Below are 17,036 nucleotides of genomic sequence, written 5' to 3'. Positions count from 1 at the left end.
ATTGACCAAATTGATAAGTCTATTTAAAGAAACGAAAAATACCGAATGAGGGTGCCAGAAAATCTTGGGGGACACAGGGTCCCCCAGTATCTGCCCCTGAATTCATATTTTATTGTGGAAATTAAATTATTTAGTTGAAAGTTCGAAGAATAAGACCATAGAATCAATTTTGCCTATAATTAATTGCGCTTTTCTAAAGGTTTTCGCAAAATTTCCATAAATATCATCTTTCTTAGATAAATTTTCGACTCTATCCATAAACCTATTAGAAAAGAATTTCCCGATTTAACACCAAGCAAGGATAACTTGATGTAATTTATCAAAGGGATAACAAGAGATCCTTGTGTATTCCTTTTGTAATGAGGTGACATTACGTGCTCTGAAAATAGACATGAGAAGCCTTTGGGGTTGGAAACCCTCAAGAAATACTATTACAAAGTTTTGATTGTAAAAGTTAGTTAAATAGTAAAGGCTAAACTTAAGAGCGTAAAGTTCTCAAGAAGAAAATGGGATTACTAAATCCCGTGTAATTGCAAACGAAAATAAATAGTAGGAATAGGATAAGGGAAAAACTGACCCCACTTTAAGCCATTGTACACACGTACGCACCCATGTAATTATAATCGAGTAAAAATGTGGTAAACAAATTGCTATAAATGATTTTTTCACTACCCATCTAAAAAATATGTGCTGATTTTGAATCCAAAAAGTCTTCCACTCTTGCTCTTTCAAATTTGCCCCATTCCTAGATTTTTGAAAATAAACTTTGCACCCTACCCCCACCCTAAGTTTGAATGAATTGATGCCAATGCTATATGGACAGAGAACTGGAACAACGCAAACACACATTGAAAAAGAAAAAAACTAAGTCAATAAATATTGATTGCGACCAAGAGCATATCCAGGGATTTTGATCAGTGGGAGGGGGGGTAACAAAAACAGATTAAAAAACGCAATAAAAACGCATCAAATTTTTTACGTTTTTACGATTTTGACAAAAATTTCGGGGGGAGGAAATCAAAACCCGTACCCCCCCCCCCACTGGATATGGCCTTACTTGCGACAAAACTACAAAGCAGATTCATCAAAACAATCCAACAAAAGGATGATGAGGACTTAACCGTAAATAGACCTTTTTAAAAACTTTGAATCTGATTTTTTTTGAAACGTCAAAATATCAGTAGCAACAAACGTTTGAACACATAGAGATCTTACGGTCTCTATGCGATCTAAGAACAAACAATAAATACCGACAATAGCGAAAATACATGACTCGTATATCTCTCGTATCTTGAGCATTAAACAAAGGTCGCAAATACAAAGATTGGTCACAAACCGTATAGAAATAGAATTAAAATGGCTACAATACGTCGAATAAAATCTAAAGGTAATACCTTACGAAACTATCGGTCATTATTTGGGACAATTTTGGCATAGCCAGCAGCGTTGCCAACACGGTATAATTGTAACATTTTTGATACAATTTGTAAGTCTTGGTACAATCAGATCTTTTTTAGTACAAAAAATTTTCAGGTACATTTGGGATTTAGTTGGTCTTTTCTGATTTGGATATCTTTTAAAGCATTAGTTTATAGATTTTTTTCTCAACGTCTGACTAAATTCACGGATACACCACCGAGTTTAAGTGTATTGCTGTGACTTTTACATGCTCTATAAACTAAACAGAAGTGTTATACCATCAAATAAACCATCCTTCTTTCTAGTACTAGAGTCTTTCCAATTACTTTGTAATGTTGCTCCCCTGTGAATAATTCTTTCTAACAAGATTTTTACCCAATAGAATTTGAGGTAAGGACAAATCACCAAGTAGCAACGAAAAAAGAAAAGAAAAATAAACTCCATTTACTTTAAAAGAAACGACAAGCTTGTCAAAAAGAAAAAAAAACTCATTCTAATTAAATGCAAAAAGAGACTTATTTGGCAATTTCATTTGATCTTTTTATGCACATCTTTTAAATTTAAAAAGAAAAATATGCGATTGTTAAATAGAGAGACCTTCCACTCATCAGCCTCTCACACAGTTCGCAGTTCGCGAGGCTTTTAACTGTCTATATTATAAATATGGTATTGTCTTGGTCTAATCTATCGCATTTAGCTTTTCTTTCCTCGCATAGTGGGTCGCTTGATACGAATACTTCAGAACTTCAGTTCGAAACTTAGCTCGAGCTACAAGTCGAATTCAGAATCACTAAATTGATTTTCACGAGAACAAAAATCACAATCAAACATTTCGTGGTAACGAACTGTAGTAAGGAGCGACCCGGCTCAATAGTAAACGAAACTCTAAATAACGGTATTTGATGCTATAAGATACATCAAAAGAATAAGATTTTCATACTGATTTTAAATATATAAGTTTCGTCAAATTTAGTCTTTGTCATCAAAAGTTACGAGCCTGAGAAAATTTGCCTTATTTTGGAAAATAGGGGGGAAAACCCCCATAAAAGTCATAGAATCTCAACGAAAATCACACCATCGCATTCAGCGTATCATAGAACCCTATATCAAAAATTCCGAGCTCCTATTTACAAAAATGTTTAGGAGGAGATAAATACCTCGCTCTTTATGCTTAAGTATTTTTAGTAATTTCAACTATTTATTCTACGGCTTTTCTGATTCAGGGGTCATTCTTAAAGAATTGGGACAAAACTTAAGATTTAGTGTAAAGAGCAAGGTATTAACGAGGAGACGAACCCCCTTATATGCATAATAAAAATGTAAGAATATAAAAGTTTGTTACGTAAGTTAATTCTTAAGTTACGTATATTTTCTACTAATAAAAACGCTCGTTGAAAATTAAAAGTTCTAGTTGCCTTTTTAAGGAAGCGAAAAATTGGAGGGCAACTAGGCCTCCTTCCCCACCCCCTATTTTTCAAAATCGTCTGATCAAAACTAAGAGAAAGCCATTTAGCCAAAAAAACAATTAATATGCCAATTTCATTTTAATAATTTATGTGCGGAGAGCCAAAATCAAACATGCATTAATTCAAAAACCTTCAGAAATTAAATAAAAAAAAACTATTTTTTTTAACTGAAAGTAAGGAGCGATATTAAAACTTAAAACGAACAGAAATTACTCCGTATATGAAATGGGTTGTCCCCTGCGCAATCCCTTGCTCTTTACGCTAAAGTTTGACTCTTTGCCACAATTCTATTTTTTAAAACAATTAAAGACTTTAGCGCAAAGAGCGAGGGATTGCGCAGGGGACAACCCATTTCATATACGGAGTAATTTCTGTTCGTTTTAAGTTTGAATGTCGCTCCTTACTTTCAGTGAAAAAAAAAGTTTTTTTTATTTAATCTCATTATCAAGCTTGAGTTCTACTCTTCAAGATATTTTTATAGATTCTAGAATTAAAAAAAAGTTACAAAGTTGCACAAGACTTTGTGAAGTTGCTTCGGAAAATCAGAGACATCTAAGTTAGGTGAAAATAGAAGTGGCCTAACTTGTTAATTCCATTAATAGAACCCCAAGGGGGACTCACTGGGTAAAGAAAACACTAAATGTAAAAAAATAAAATAAACGAAAGTCAAGAGGTACCAAATTCCAAGAACGATTTTACTGAATGCGCTGTAAAAAGGAAAAAAATAAAACATCTCAGATTTGAATCAAATATGGTTATGAGAAATAACTTAAAAATTAGAGCGTTCTGTGAAAAGTGTCGGATCTTTAAAAGTATAGGTGGAATAGGGGGACCAGCTAGTGTATCTCCCTTAAGAGAGGAAACGTAATGACGAGTTTATTAAAATTGTTTATTTTGATAAACATGTATATTTAAACTTTATTAAAGTTGATAAGAGAAAGAGAAAATTTAAAACCTCTCTCCGCAAATATTCAGGAGCTTATTTCTGGGGGAAAAGCATACATTTAAAAAAACGAAAAATGAGAAAATTATATAAAAAAAACATATAGAATAAGAATAACCCCACAAAGAGTAAGATTAACCACACAAATCTCGACATTTACAAGGAATGAGGGCCTTTTGTACACAGGCCTGACTCTTTATAAGCATTTATAATTTGGCATAGCCATCAGAGGCGGCTTTAGGGATGGGGACAGAGGGGACACTTGCCCCGGGCGCAGAAATTTTAGGGGCAAAAAGTTTCACATAAGTAATCTAACGGTTAAAATCATTTTGTAATTTTAGAAATTTTATTTTTATTGAAACAAAGTAGAGGGCACAGTTGATAAATGAAAATAATTAGCAAATCATTAAATCAACTGATGAAATAGAAAAAATTAAATAGTAATAGTTGAAATAATTAAATTCAAATAACTAATAAGAGCTGAATAATTTCAATAATAAACTAAAAAATAATCAATAAACTATTAATTAATTAAGAAATTGAAACATTAATTGAAAATTCTGCCTGAAAATTTTGTGACAGACAGGGGGGGGGTCTAATCAACATTTTTCCCGGGCCCAGGAGAGGCCAAGACTGCCACTGATAACCGTTAAGGCCAAAGTGCAATAAGAGCCCTGTTCTTATGAATACTTCTGATTTCTTTTCTTTTTTCTTGTTTGAATTCTTGATTTCTTGCTCCAGCGTGTTTCCACTGACATAGCTAATCATTATCTAAAAGGTTTGTAGAAAACAAGAGAGAACAACAGCGAAAAGAGTTCGATTTTTTTTTCAGTGGAAATATTCTTACTTCAACCGTGTGAAGATTTAGCTGGGAATTTTGAGGTTTTTAACAAAAAAAATAATTACAACTTTCCTAAGAAAGACAATTAAAATGTCCAATTAGTCCTGTTCCAATTTGACATTAGTGCTGACTTAGCTAAGGTCAAATCGGAAAGACAGTTATTCCATCTTTGCAAAAATTACTAGAAATTCCACCATCTACCCCATACATGTACATGCCAATATTAATATATTGATGTGTTTTCTTAACGCGAGTCAAGATAAATTAGCAGAGGCATTCCCCAAAAGGATGGTGCCTAAATCCAAATGAAAGACTTCTGATTTGGAGTAAATCTATAAATTATATACTGGAATAAAAGAAAATGTAGTATATCGAGTTTCAGGAATGAGTCTCAGTCAAAATTAGGGCTCGAAAAGATGTTATCCAGTACCCAACTCCACCCTTTAACTCTACCCGTCCGGGAACTGTCTTTTGACGAACTTAGAGTCAAATAACCTCTAAACGAGTTCAAAATATCAAACAGTTCGTGGTAACGAACTGTAATAAGGAGCGACCCGGCTCAATAATAACCAAAACTCTAAAAAATTGAATTTTGATATAAATAGCTACATCGAAAGAATCACATTTTAATGCTGATTTTAAATATATAAGTTTCATTAAGTTTAGTCTTACCCTTCAAAAGTTAAGAACCTGAGAAAATTTGCCTTATTTAGGAAAATAGGGGGAAACACCCCTAAAAGTCGTAGGATCTTAACGAAAATGACACCATCAGATTCAGCGTATCAGAGAACCCTACTGTAGAAGTTTCAAGCTCCTATCTACAAAAACGTGGAATTTTGTATTTTTTGCCAGAAGACAAATCACGGGTGCGTGTTTATTTGTTTTGTTTTTGTTGTTTTTTTTTTCCCAGGGATCATCGTATCGACCAAGTGGTCCTAGAATGTCGCAAGAGGGCTCATTCTAACGGAAATGAAAAGTTCTAGTGCCCTTTTTAAGTGACCAAAAAAATTGGAGGGCATCTAGGCCCCCTCCCACGCTCATTTTTTCCCAAAGTCAACGGATCAAAATTGTGAGATAGCCATTTTTTTCAGCATAGTCGAAAACCATAATAACTATGTCTTTGGGGATGACTTACTCCCCCACAATCCCTGGGGGAGGGGCTGCAAGTTACAAACTTTGACCAGTGTTTACATATAGTAATGGTTAATGGGAGTGTACAGACGTTTTCAGGGGGATTTTATTTTGTTTAGGGGTGGGGCTGAGGAGAGGGGGCTATGTTGGAGGATCTTTCCTTGGAGGAATCTGTCATGCGGGAAGAAAAATTCAATGACAAGGGCGCAGGATTCTCTAGCATTACTATAAGAAAACAATGAAAAATAAACATGAAAACGTTTTTTCAAATGAAAGGAAGAAGTAGCATTAAAACTTAAAACGAACAGAGATTATTACGCATACGATGGGTTCTAAAAATACTTTAGCATAAAGAGCGAGGTATTTAGGAGGAGATAAATACCTTGCTCTTTATGCTAAAGTATTTTTAGTAATATCAACTATTTATTCTACGGCCTTTCTGATTCAGGGGTCGTTCTTAAAGAATTGGGACAAAACTTACTATTTAGTGTAAAGAGCGAGGTATTAACGAGGGTACAAAACCCCTCGTATACATAATAAAAATATATGGTTATGAAAGTTTGTTACATAAGTTAATTCTTAAGTTACGTATATTTTTTACTAATAAAAACCTTCGTTAAAAATTAAAAGTTCTAGTTGCCTTTTTAAGTAACCGAAAAATTAGAGGGCAACTAGGCCTCCTTCTCCACCCCTTATTTCTCAAAATCGTCTGATCAAAACTAAGAGAAAGCCATTTAGCCAAAAAAGAATTAATATACAAATTACATTTTAATAATTTATGTGCGGAGAGCCAAAACCAAACATGCATTAATTCAAAAACGTTCAGAAATTAAATTAAAAAAAAAAATTTTTAGCTGAAAGTAAGGAGCGACATTAAAACTTAAAACGAACAGAAATTGCTCCGTATATGAAATCAGTTGTCCCATCCGCAATCCCTCGCTCTTTACGCTAAAGTTTGACTCTTTGCCACAATTCTACTTTTTAAAACAATTAAAAGCTTTAGCGTAAAGAGCGAGGGATTGCGGAGGGGACAACTGATTTCATATACGGAGTAATTTCTGTTCGTTTTAAGTTTTAATGTCGCTCCTTACTTTCAGCTAAAAAAAATTAGTTTTTTTTTAATTTAATTTTTCAATATAGAGCCACAGTTAGCCTGTAACATATTTTCCATATAATTGGAAGTTGATGTACTTAGATTACTAAGTTGATATTACCATAATATATAATTTGATTATAATCAAATTCAAAGGTTAATTCATAAAATGAAACAATATAAAACAATACATCTTATGAAGCCCATGCAAAGTCAAATTCATGGATTGTTATCATTACTAATTTATTTAATATTAAATAAATCGTTTATCGTTGTTAAACACCTGAAACTTTATGAGTTTGATCATTACACAAAAATTGCAAAAGAAGTAATTCAATTTGAATATAAAAATGTTGAGTTTTGACCTCAAGTAAGTGAGTTTGAAAAAAAAAAGTTCGAAAAGTTGTGCAGCCAAAAACAAGAAAAGTTGAAAAAAAATGAAAAAAGAAAAGAAAAGTTGTGAAAAAAAAAATGTAGTTCTGTACTCTCCTGTAATTTATTTGCAAACTTTAAGTGTTTGATGAAATTGATTACTTGAAACGGCAGGTCATTCATCGTTATTAGAGATTGCAAGCAAAATATCAAGAATTGGTGTTATTCATAGGGGAACGTACTACATTGGGCCGAGACCCCTCTTTAACGTCCAGATACTTGAATAGCAATATCGAAGTGGCTTTTGACCCCAAACATATAATTTAACGAGAAAACGTTATTGCATGTAACACTCAGAGGAAGAAAAAGAAGGAGAAAAAAAGAAATTACGAGAAACAGCAGGCTATTTACAACTACTTGCTTCTATTATGAATTGAATTACTTTTAAATGGGAACTTCCTGGGAGGGTGTAAAGAGAGAGGCTTTGAATAGATTGAGATTGAGGAGGAGCGTGCGTAGCTGTGTTGGCCTCAGGTAGCTTGGTGCTGCGGTGAGTTGTTTGTAGTTGTAGCAGTAGTTCCTATTGCACGACTGAACAAATGAGCTTATAGAAGATTCCCTATACCTATCAAACAGTTCCCGGTAACGAACTGCAGTAAGGAGGGACCCAGCTCAATAGTAACCAAAACTCTAAAAAAGGGAATTTTGATACCAATATATACATAAAAAGAACCAAATTTTTACACTGATTTTAAATATATAAAGTTTCATCAAGTATAGTTATACCTATCAGAAGTTACGAGCCTGAGAAAATTTGCCTTATTTTTGAGAAAAGGGGAAAACACCCCCTAAAAAACATACAATCTTAATGAAAATCACACCATCAGATTCAGCGCATCAGAGAACCCTACTATTGAGGTTTCAAGCTCCTATTCGCAAAAATGTGGAATTTTGTTGTTTTTTTTGCCAGAAGAAAGATCACGGATACGTGTTTTTTTGCTTTTCTATCCCAGGGGTGACCGTGTTGACCCAGTGGTTCTAGAATGCCACGAGAGGATTCATTCAAAGAGAAATTAAAAGTTTTAGTGCCGTTTTTAAGTGAGCAAAGAATTGGACAGAAACTAAGCCACCTCCTACGCTCAAATTTTTCCCAAATTCACTGGATCAAAATTTTGAGATAGCCAAATGGGTCAGCATAGTCAAAAATCTAGTATTTATGTTTTTGAGGACGACTTAATCCCCCACTAACCCCGGCGGGAAGGGCTACGAGTTATGAACTTTGCCCATTGTTTAAATATAGTATTGGCTATTGGGAAGTATACAGACGTTTTCAGGAGGGATTTTTTCTGGTGGTAGGGGTGTCGGGGGGAGGGGGTTACGTGAGAAGATCTTTTCATGGAGGAGTTTATCATGGGAGAAGAGAATTTCCATGAAGGGGGCGCTGGGTTTTCCAGCGTTATTAAAAAAAAATGAGAAATTTAATAAAAAAACAAGTTTTTTCCAATCAAAAGTAGGGAGCAACATTAAAACATAAAATGAACAGAAATTATTATGTATATGAGGGGCCCCGTAGTTTACGCTAAAGTTTGACTTTTTCTCACAAGTCTACTTTTTAAAACAATGAAGCCTTTAGCGTAAAAAGCTGGGCGTTGAGGAGGGACGGCCCCTTTCATATACGGAATAATTTCTGTTCGTTTTGAGCATTAATATCACTCCTTACTTTCAGTCAACAAAATTATTTATTTTTTTTTTATTTAATCATGGGTGAAAACCACAGAGTAAAGAATAGAGCTTTCCTTCGTGCATTTAATATGAAAAGCAAAAACAAAAATGAGTACTTAAATGGAACAAGCAAAAACAATATATCTCGTCAATTCGCTATGCAGTCAAATTCACAATTGGCCCTACCAGTTATTTATTATTATGAAGCTCCTGGAACTTTTAGTTTATTGAAAAAATGTAGTTCGATCCTAGTTTCTGCACAAACACTAACAAAATTTAAATTTTAAATTGATATATAAAGTGACTAGTGAAAATCAAAAAGTGAATTTTTTAGGTTGTAAAAAACTTTTCTGTAAAAAAATGTTTTTTGTACATTACTATAATATAATTGCAAAATAAGGGTGAGAGTAAAAATTAAGTTCATTCCACGGTAACTTTTTTTTTAACCGATTTCCAACCGACAATTCATTCTACGGTACCGATTTTTATTGATTTGGACACCATACATCTTCAGACCCAATCAAATTTTTATGATTTACCCATAGTTTCCGATAATGTTTGCATAATAAAAAAGAGCTACAAAAAAAAGGGCTCTGGGATTCACTTCCTAGTCTCATAAATTTCCCTTGCTTTGGAATTTCCCTAAAATCCTTCTTTCTCAAAACGCTTACCTAATCATTTTTATCAATAAAACTTTCCAAAATAATATATTTACTTCAATCCACCAATCCTTCTTATTTCCATGTAAAATACAAAAGGTTTTCCCCTATACTCCCACACATTGGGCAAAATTAAGGAGATTTTTGCTACCTAGCCTGACCCTTATATCTCTTCTTTCCCCAAGTTGTAACCCATCCCCTCTCCTGCTTAAGATGTACTGCCATTAAAAAAAGACAACAGAAAAAGATTTACCTGGATGTATTGTAAGCTCATCGTACATATTAGCTGTATACGTATACAAGGCTCTACATCGTCCGCCATTGCCTCGGGTAGAGGGAGCAATTTCTTGTTGCAAAGGGGGAGTGTTCTTCAGAGCTTTGGGGGAAAGAGAATCAGCAGCGCTGTGCGAATAATCTTCAGAATCACTTTCTGGACTGCTGAATTCATCTGAAATATTGAAGGCACCTCAGATAAAAGTCTCAGACTCAAAAAATAGGGTTTGCAATTTTTAACTAGGAACAAGCACTAATTTTCAGATTTCAAGAGTTCTGGGAGGGGGGGATTCAGATTTAGATTTTGGGTCAAGTGTAAATCGCATGACGATAAGGACTTTTATTTTAATTTTTCTGGATAATCGTTAAATACATAGTTTTACCTACAGTTTCGACCATGTTAACTCTGAAAATGAAAGACCTTTGATATTTTAATTAAATTAAAAAAAACTAATTTTTTTAGCTGAAAGTAAGGAGCGACATTAAAACTTAAAACGAACAGAAATTACTCCGTATATGAAATCAGTTGTACCCTCCGCAATCCCTCGCTCTTTACGCTAAAGCTTTTAATTGTTTTAAAAAGTAGAATTGTGGCAAAGAGTCAAACTTTAGCGTAAAGAGCGAGGGATTGCAGAGGGGACAACTGATTTCATATACGGAGTAATTTCTGTTCGTTTTAAGTTTTAATGTCGCTCCTTACTTTCAGCTAAAAAAAATTAGTTTTTTTTAATTTTAATGTATTGTTTTATATTGTTTCATTTTATGAATTAACCTTTGAATTTAATTATAATCAAATTATATATTATGGTAATATCAACTTAGTAATCTAAGTACATCAACTTCCAATTATATGGAAAATATGTTACAGGCTAACTGTGGCTCTATATTGAAAAATTAAATTAAAAAAAAACTAATTTTTTTAGCTGAAAGTAAGGAGCGGCATTAAAACTTAAAACGAACAGAAATTACTCCGTATATGAAATCAGTTGTCCCCTCCGCAATCCCTCGCTCTTTACGCTAAAGCTTTTAATTGTTTTAAAAAGTAGAATTGTGGCAAAGAGTCAAACTTTAGCATAAAGAGCGAGGGATTGCGGAGGGGACAACTGATTTCATATACGGAGTAATTGGTTAAGATCCTACGACTTTTAGGGGGTGTTCCTCCTATTTTCCTAAATAAGGCAAATTTTCTCAGGCTCGTAGCTTTTGATGGGTAAGACTAAACTTGATGAAACTTATATATTTAAAATCAGCATTAAAATGCGATTCTTTTGATGTAGCTATTTATATCAAAATTCAATTTTTTAGAGTTTTGGTTACTATTGAGCCGGGTCGCTCCTAACTACAGTTCGTTACCACGAACTGTTTGAAAAAAAGTTATTTAGAAGGATCTGGCATTAAATTTTGAGTCGAGTGCAAAGTAAAAAATAAGAAAAGAGCGGTGGTGGAATGAACCCTAATCTGGATTGGCTGTTTCTTGGATTCATTTTTCAATATCAACATTTTAATTTTTTCCTGTTCTAACCATTTCCAAATATTAAAAGAAGACTATTGTTGTGCCATAATTAAAAAACAACAACATGTTCTCATACAAGGCTCTACAATGATATCTCAATAAAAGCTTCTGCTACTAATGTCTGCAGATTTTATATTTTAAGACAATTATTTGTGATACATTCTGAGCAAAATGTAAATTCCAAAACAGGTTCAAGAGCGGTGATGGAAAAACCTGAGACTGAATTGAAATGATTTGGAGTCTCATTTGAATTCAAATCAGACTGCTTTAAACCTGAATTAATTTTTTTATTACAAAATAGCTTTTTTATAATCATCTTCTGTTGAATATGCAATTCCATTAATAAAAGTTTCAATTACCATACTGAGGAAAAGGGACGAAATAAAGAATAGAAAAAATAAAAAGATCATTTATAAACAAGTAAAACAGTCACAAAACAAATATAAATAAATAAATGATCCCAATAAATCTACCAGAGGCCCTAATTATTTGTCAGTAATTTTCCCAGATGTTTTCTATAGTTTTTCTAAAACATGTCTTGTACAAGAAGAGACTTACAAGCCGAACTTCTATCTATAGCCTCTCTACCTTGCACGCACAAGAATAATCAATAGCACTATAATAGTCTGTTATTTCTCACTATTTAAGTCTATACTCAGAAATATTCTGAACAAAATATGTATTTAAACACAGCTTTTCACATCGTTTGCAATTAATTGTTGCCTTGATTCTCTCTCACCCTTATCCCAGGGCAACGAAAATAGTTTCCAGGGACCATCTTGTAGAAATTAAAAGCGAACTTTTAAGAGATTAAAAACGAGTAATTATATAAATTATTCCTCTCGGTCTGAGGGTCTTCGCAATTACAATATTAATTTTGACAACCTTAAGATAAAATGTAAACATTTAAATGATTGATTAAAAAAAAAAACTTTCGAAAAGGAAGTTTGGCAAAGCAAAGTAAAGAGCCATTTAAAACGTAAAACCTGTCATTGCTGGTTTTAAAGCTTTCATTATTGATTCATTTTCAGAAAAAGCTCTTTGTGTGTGTGTGTGTTAAAAATTTGCGTTGCGCTCAGTTCTGCCTTTGGCACTTGCGCCAAACTTATGTCTTATCTCTATGTCTTATGTTTTGTAAAACTTTTAATATCTCTTTGTATAAATAATGTAATAAACTCTATGTACAACTTTTAAGAGATTAAAAAGAGTAATTCTACAAATTATTCCTCTCTGTCTGACACTCTTTGCACTTGCAATATCCATTTTGACAAATTTAAGATACAATGTACACATTTAAATTATTAATTTAAAAAAAAACCTTTCGAAAAGAAAGTTTGGCAAAGAAAAGTTAAGACCCATTTAAAACAAAAACGAACGTAAGTAAAGTCCTATAATAATTCAAACTTAAAACATCTAGAAATTACTGTCAATGACTAATCTCAGCAATTTAAATTTGAAGACTTCATTTAACAGTAATATATTTTATTTTTCAATATGATGTGTTATAGGTAGTTATTTGGTAGGGAAAAAAGAAGACAAGAACTGTTTTCCTACTTTAGCAATGGAAATGAACAAACACTTGTACAAGTCTCTTGACCTTACTCACCTATCCGATCCCCTAGGACAAAGAGTATAGCCCAACAGTCAACCAGGGGTGTAGCTCCAGCATTTTTATTGATGGGAGAGTGGCAAAAGGGGTCCACCCCCGGATAGTCAATGAGCATAGGCAATCCTTCGGGGGAAAGCAGTGGTGGTTCTACCCTCTTAAATTTGCGTATGCTTACAGCAAGTATTAAGTATTATTATAGAAGTATTACAGTAAGTAACTTACTGCCAACTATAACTTCTGCTTTACTTCAATAAAGATAAAATTTTAAAAACTACAAAAGGATTATAAATCTTAGATAATCTCTTTCAAACTGGCTCCCTAAAATTTCTGTACCCTGGACGAGTGCCCACTCAATCCCTCTCCTCTGAAACCACCTGTGGTGAAAGGGATGTTAGAAAACTTGTGAGAACACAAGCCTAAATGTGCTTTAAAGATGTCTGAAAATTCTTATGTTTCTGTTCTGAATTTTCTCCCGTTAGTCTAAGGGAAAATCAAGCCTCTTTGTTGAAAGGTACCATCACAAATGTAAGCGAAACCAAACCAAACCATTAATTGGATCATTAGTGTCAATCAATTTGGTGAAAGTTGTCTTCACTTTCGGTCTTGTGCTACTATAAGAAGACGTAGATAGGAATCAAATTCCTTTTCAATACCTTTTTTTCTTTTTCTAGTTTCCGTTGCTTCCTCTGATTTTATTAGTCTGTTAGAACCAATTAAAACTGATATAAACTTTATTTTTAATAACGTTTATTAATGCATTTAAGTTTAAAGTCGGGCAAAGCTGCTTCTTAAGGAACTTTTTAAGAAACGAAAAGTTTGGCCATCTCACATCACTGACCTTAAGCCCGCACTTATTCTGAATTAATATTTATAGAATATGTAGCAGCATAGCTCTCCCTATCCTGGGACCACATGAGTACTCTTCCACTTAATGGGGGTGGGGCGTACCAAGCAGTTAAAAAGTAAAGATAGCTCGTTCCTTTGCTAAGTCTTCAATAGAACATTTTTTTTGAAGCAATAACGAAGAAAAATCACTATTTAGCAAGGATACTACTCGGTTAAATTCAAAAGCATTACAGAATAAATAAATAAACACTATTTTTTTTACATGGACAGCAGTGATATATCCTCTTAATTTTCTTCGCTACTGAGGCATCGGAACATCATAGAGAGCTGTTTAGGGACTCATAAAAGATAAATCTTATATCTTAATTTTTTTATATGTCTAGAATTGGTAAGGCAATAATAAGTGCCATATGGTGCACTAAAAGAGCAATTTGTGAGATAGTTTTGGAACGGAAAAGGCTGGAGCAGACACATGGACATCATAGAAAGCTAATTATGGGCTTATTTATAACCTAATTTTTATAATTAATTACTCTTTATGAGATTTGACTTTATAAGCCAATCATATAGTGACACATGACGCCCAAAGAGTGCGCTTTGGCTTGTTTTTTTCTCATTATTTTAAAATAAAAAACAACAAAAAGTGTGCATAACAAGAACTCAGCGAACAAATTTTCCCCAACCCCAGCGGGAGTTCTCCTATATGGAATATAGGCCTCTATAAAGAGACCTATATGCCAAGCCTCTATAAAGAGACTCGGAAGCATTATGGTAGAAGCCTTACATTAATTAAAAATTACCTTGGATGCCTCTCAGATGAGAAAAATTAACACATAGAGTTTGAAGATTACCTTCCCCTCTGTATCTTTGTTTAAAAAAAAAATGAAATCTAGAAAAATTGCACAAAAGTTTTTTTGTGCTAATCAGGGTATGGGATGTATACTTTTTTGGAATGGAGTGCAAAAATGTATTGTGAAAACACGTCCAAACATGTCTGAAACATGTAAAACATGTCCATGTTTATTTATTTATTCTTTAATTTAATTTTTAATTGAAAATTTTTTAGGTCTAAAATTCCCTTTGCCATGTGAAGCTCGTTCTCTTAGTGCTGCATATTAACACTGATAACAATAGATAAAGAGTATGGGCTAATACCATTTATTTGCGAGTATAAAACTTCGAATTTGTGAGAAAAATATGCATATATTGTTCGGATTCACTTTGTCCAACTTGTAGCAGACATTTAGTACAGCTTGCTAATGCAGAGATAATTGTCCCACAAGTAGCATTGGCGTTGCGGGAAACGCGACTAATAGCGGCAATAATCCTCAGCAAATTCATGTCAAGTAGCTGGTTAAAAGAAATATTTAGAAAAGGGAAAATTACGGTAAGTCAGCATCGTATAGTACATAGAGGCAATTCTACATTTATGGGTTAGTAAGAGAATCCAAGACACAAGAAATAGGACGTTATCAGCGCTCACCAGGCGTTTCAATTACAAACAAAAAATTTTCAGCTATTTTGGAGTTTAGATTCAAATATTCGAAGTAAAAATTAAAACAATTGAATGATTCCTATAGCTGATCCCTATCCCCAACTAACTTTTATGGCTAAATTACAACCGATTTAACAGTTACGAAAACAATACGAATATTATTTTAAAACGTACAAATATTATTGAAAAACAATTTAGAATATTATTACTACAATACAAATACTATTATAAAAAGCACTAAATCTTATTTGCTTTTTCGATGATGATCTTTTTCAATGAAAAAGATTTTTTTTTCAATGATTTCTTGTTTTTTAGTGATTCCCTTTCTGTCCTGTTTGCAGACATAGAGGATGTATTCATGTCCATTTTTGAAAGGTTTAAAAGAAGAAAATCTCATATTCAACTGATAGATTTTAGTAAGTAAAAGACCCGTACTAATAAGGGGAAACAATTTGACCTGAGCAAACATGGCGCAAAGGGGTATAGTACATTTTAGCAATTTTACCATTAACTAGGCTCAGCTATTTACTTGATGATAAGGTATCGAAGGCGGTATATTTCTGTTAGTATCAATGTGGAACAAAGCTTCCCTCTTTACACCCTCCCAGGAAGGTTCCGTTTCCTTTAAATCTTTCTTTATTACAAACTCTCACCCCAACCGCGGATGACCTGATTTCTGTGTAGCCCTAGACGGTTGGTCAAAGAGAACAATCTTCGGCAATCTGTCATCCGTCATCCACAGAATGTGTCCTAGCCAATGACGACTGATTAATTTTAAAAAATCAGTTAAAAATATAGCTTTTTTTCAGCAGTAAATCTAACGGCAATTTTTCCATCAAAGCCTTGTTTTTAGTAACAGCTTAACCCCTTTGGCGAGACGTCTGGGCATCAGCACGCATCAGGAACGATCGGTGCTTCTTTTTGACGCCCTGGGCTCCTCTGGCGGCACAGGAGGAACTAAACGTCTAATTTAAGAGTACTTACCAAAATCACTATCTGGTTGTCCTTCGTCTAGAGTACCCTCGTCTATGAAATCGGGGGAGTCACTACCTGACGGTGACTCACCTTCACTGTCAAGGTCCTGGACCCAGGATGGTAACTGTAAAAATTTTAAGCTTAATTTGTAACAATATATATATATATATATATATATATATATATATATATATATATATATATATATATATATATATATATATATATATATATATATATATATACTAATATATATATGTATATTAATATAATGCAATAACTCAGTTTATGAATGTTGAACCCACTTTTGCAAGTTAAAATATATTATACTTGCCTGAAAAGATTATGTTAAACAGATGTGGTTTCCACTAAGTGCATATTATGCTGACCATAGCGGTGCAAAAAGAACGTAACGCGACATAAAATAACAGTTTGGATGGTTACTTAAAGATGTAAAAAAAAGTTCAATTCTCCACGGGCTAAGTAAAAATATAAAGCAAAATCGGGGAAAATGATTTAAACCAATGAAAATCAGGTTAGTCTTTTTGTTTCGTTTTTCCCATTTATATTTTTCTTCTCCTGATTTAGCGGATGTCTCGGCCAAAATATGTGGATTACTTTCTGGTTTTCACTGTCTGAGAATTTACAATAGATAATAATTACAGATAATTACGAAAGT

General features: G+C 33.4%; 1 protein-coding gene across 1 annotated transcript in view; it reads right to left on the bottom strand.

The window, feature by feature from the left end:
- The window catches only part of LOC136042337 (nostrin-like), a 76,099-nt gene that overhangs the window by 4,381 nt on the left and 54,682 nt on the right, over positions 1-17,036 (bottom strand). The window contains exons 10-11 of the mRNA XM_065727299.1: positions 16,367-16,481; positions 9,900-10,094 (exon numbers count right to left, since the gene is read on the bottom strand). Coding sequence (XP_065583371.1) covers positions 9,900-10,094; positions 16,367-16,481 — 310 coding nt within the window. The remainder of the gene's footprint in view (positions 1-9,899; positions 10,095-16,366; positions 16,482-17,036) is intronic.

This window comes from Artemia franciscana, unplaced genomic scaffold (assembly GCF_032884065.1).
Source record: "Artemia franciscana unplaced genomic scaffold, ASM3288406v1 Scaffold_1123, whole genome shotgun sequence".
Lineage (NCBI taxonomy): Eukaryota > Metazoa > Arthropoda > Branchiopoda > Anostraca > Artemiidae > Artemia > Artemia franciscana.
The sequence above is the reverse complement of the archived record's forward strand: the minus strand, read 5'-3'. Positions and strand labels throughout refer to the sequence as shown.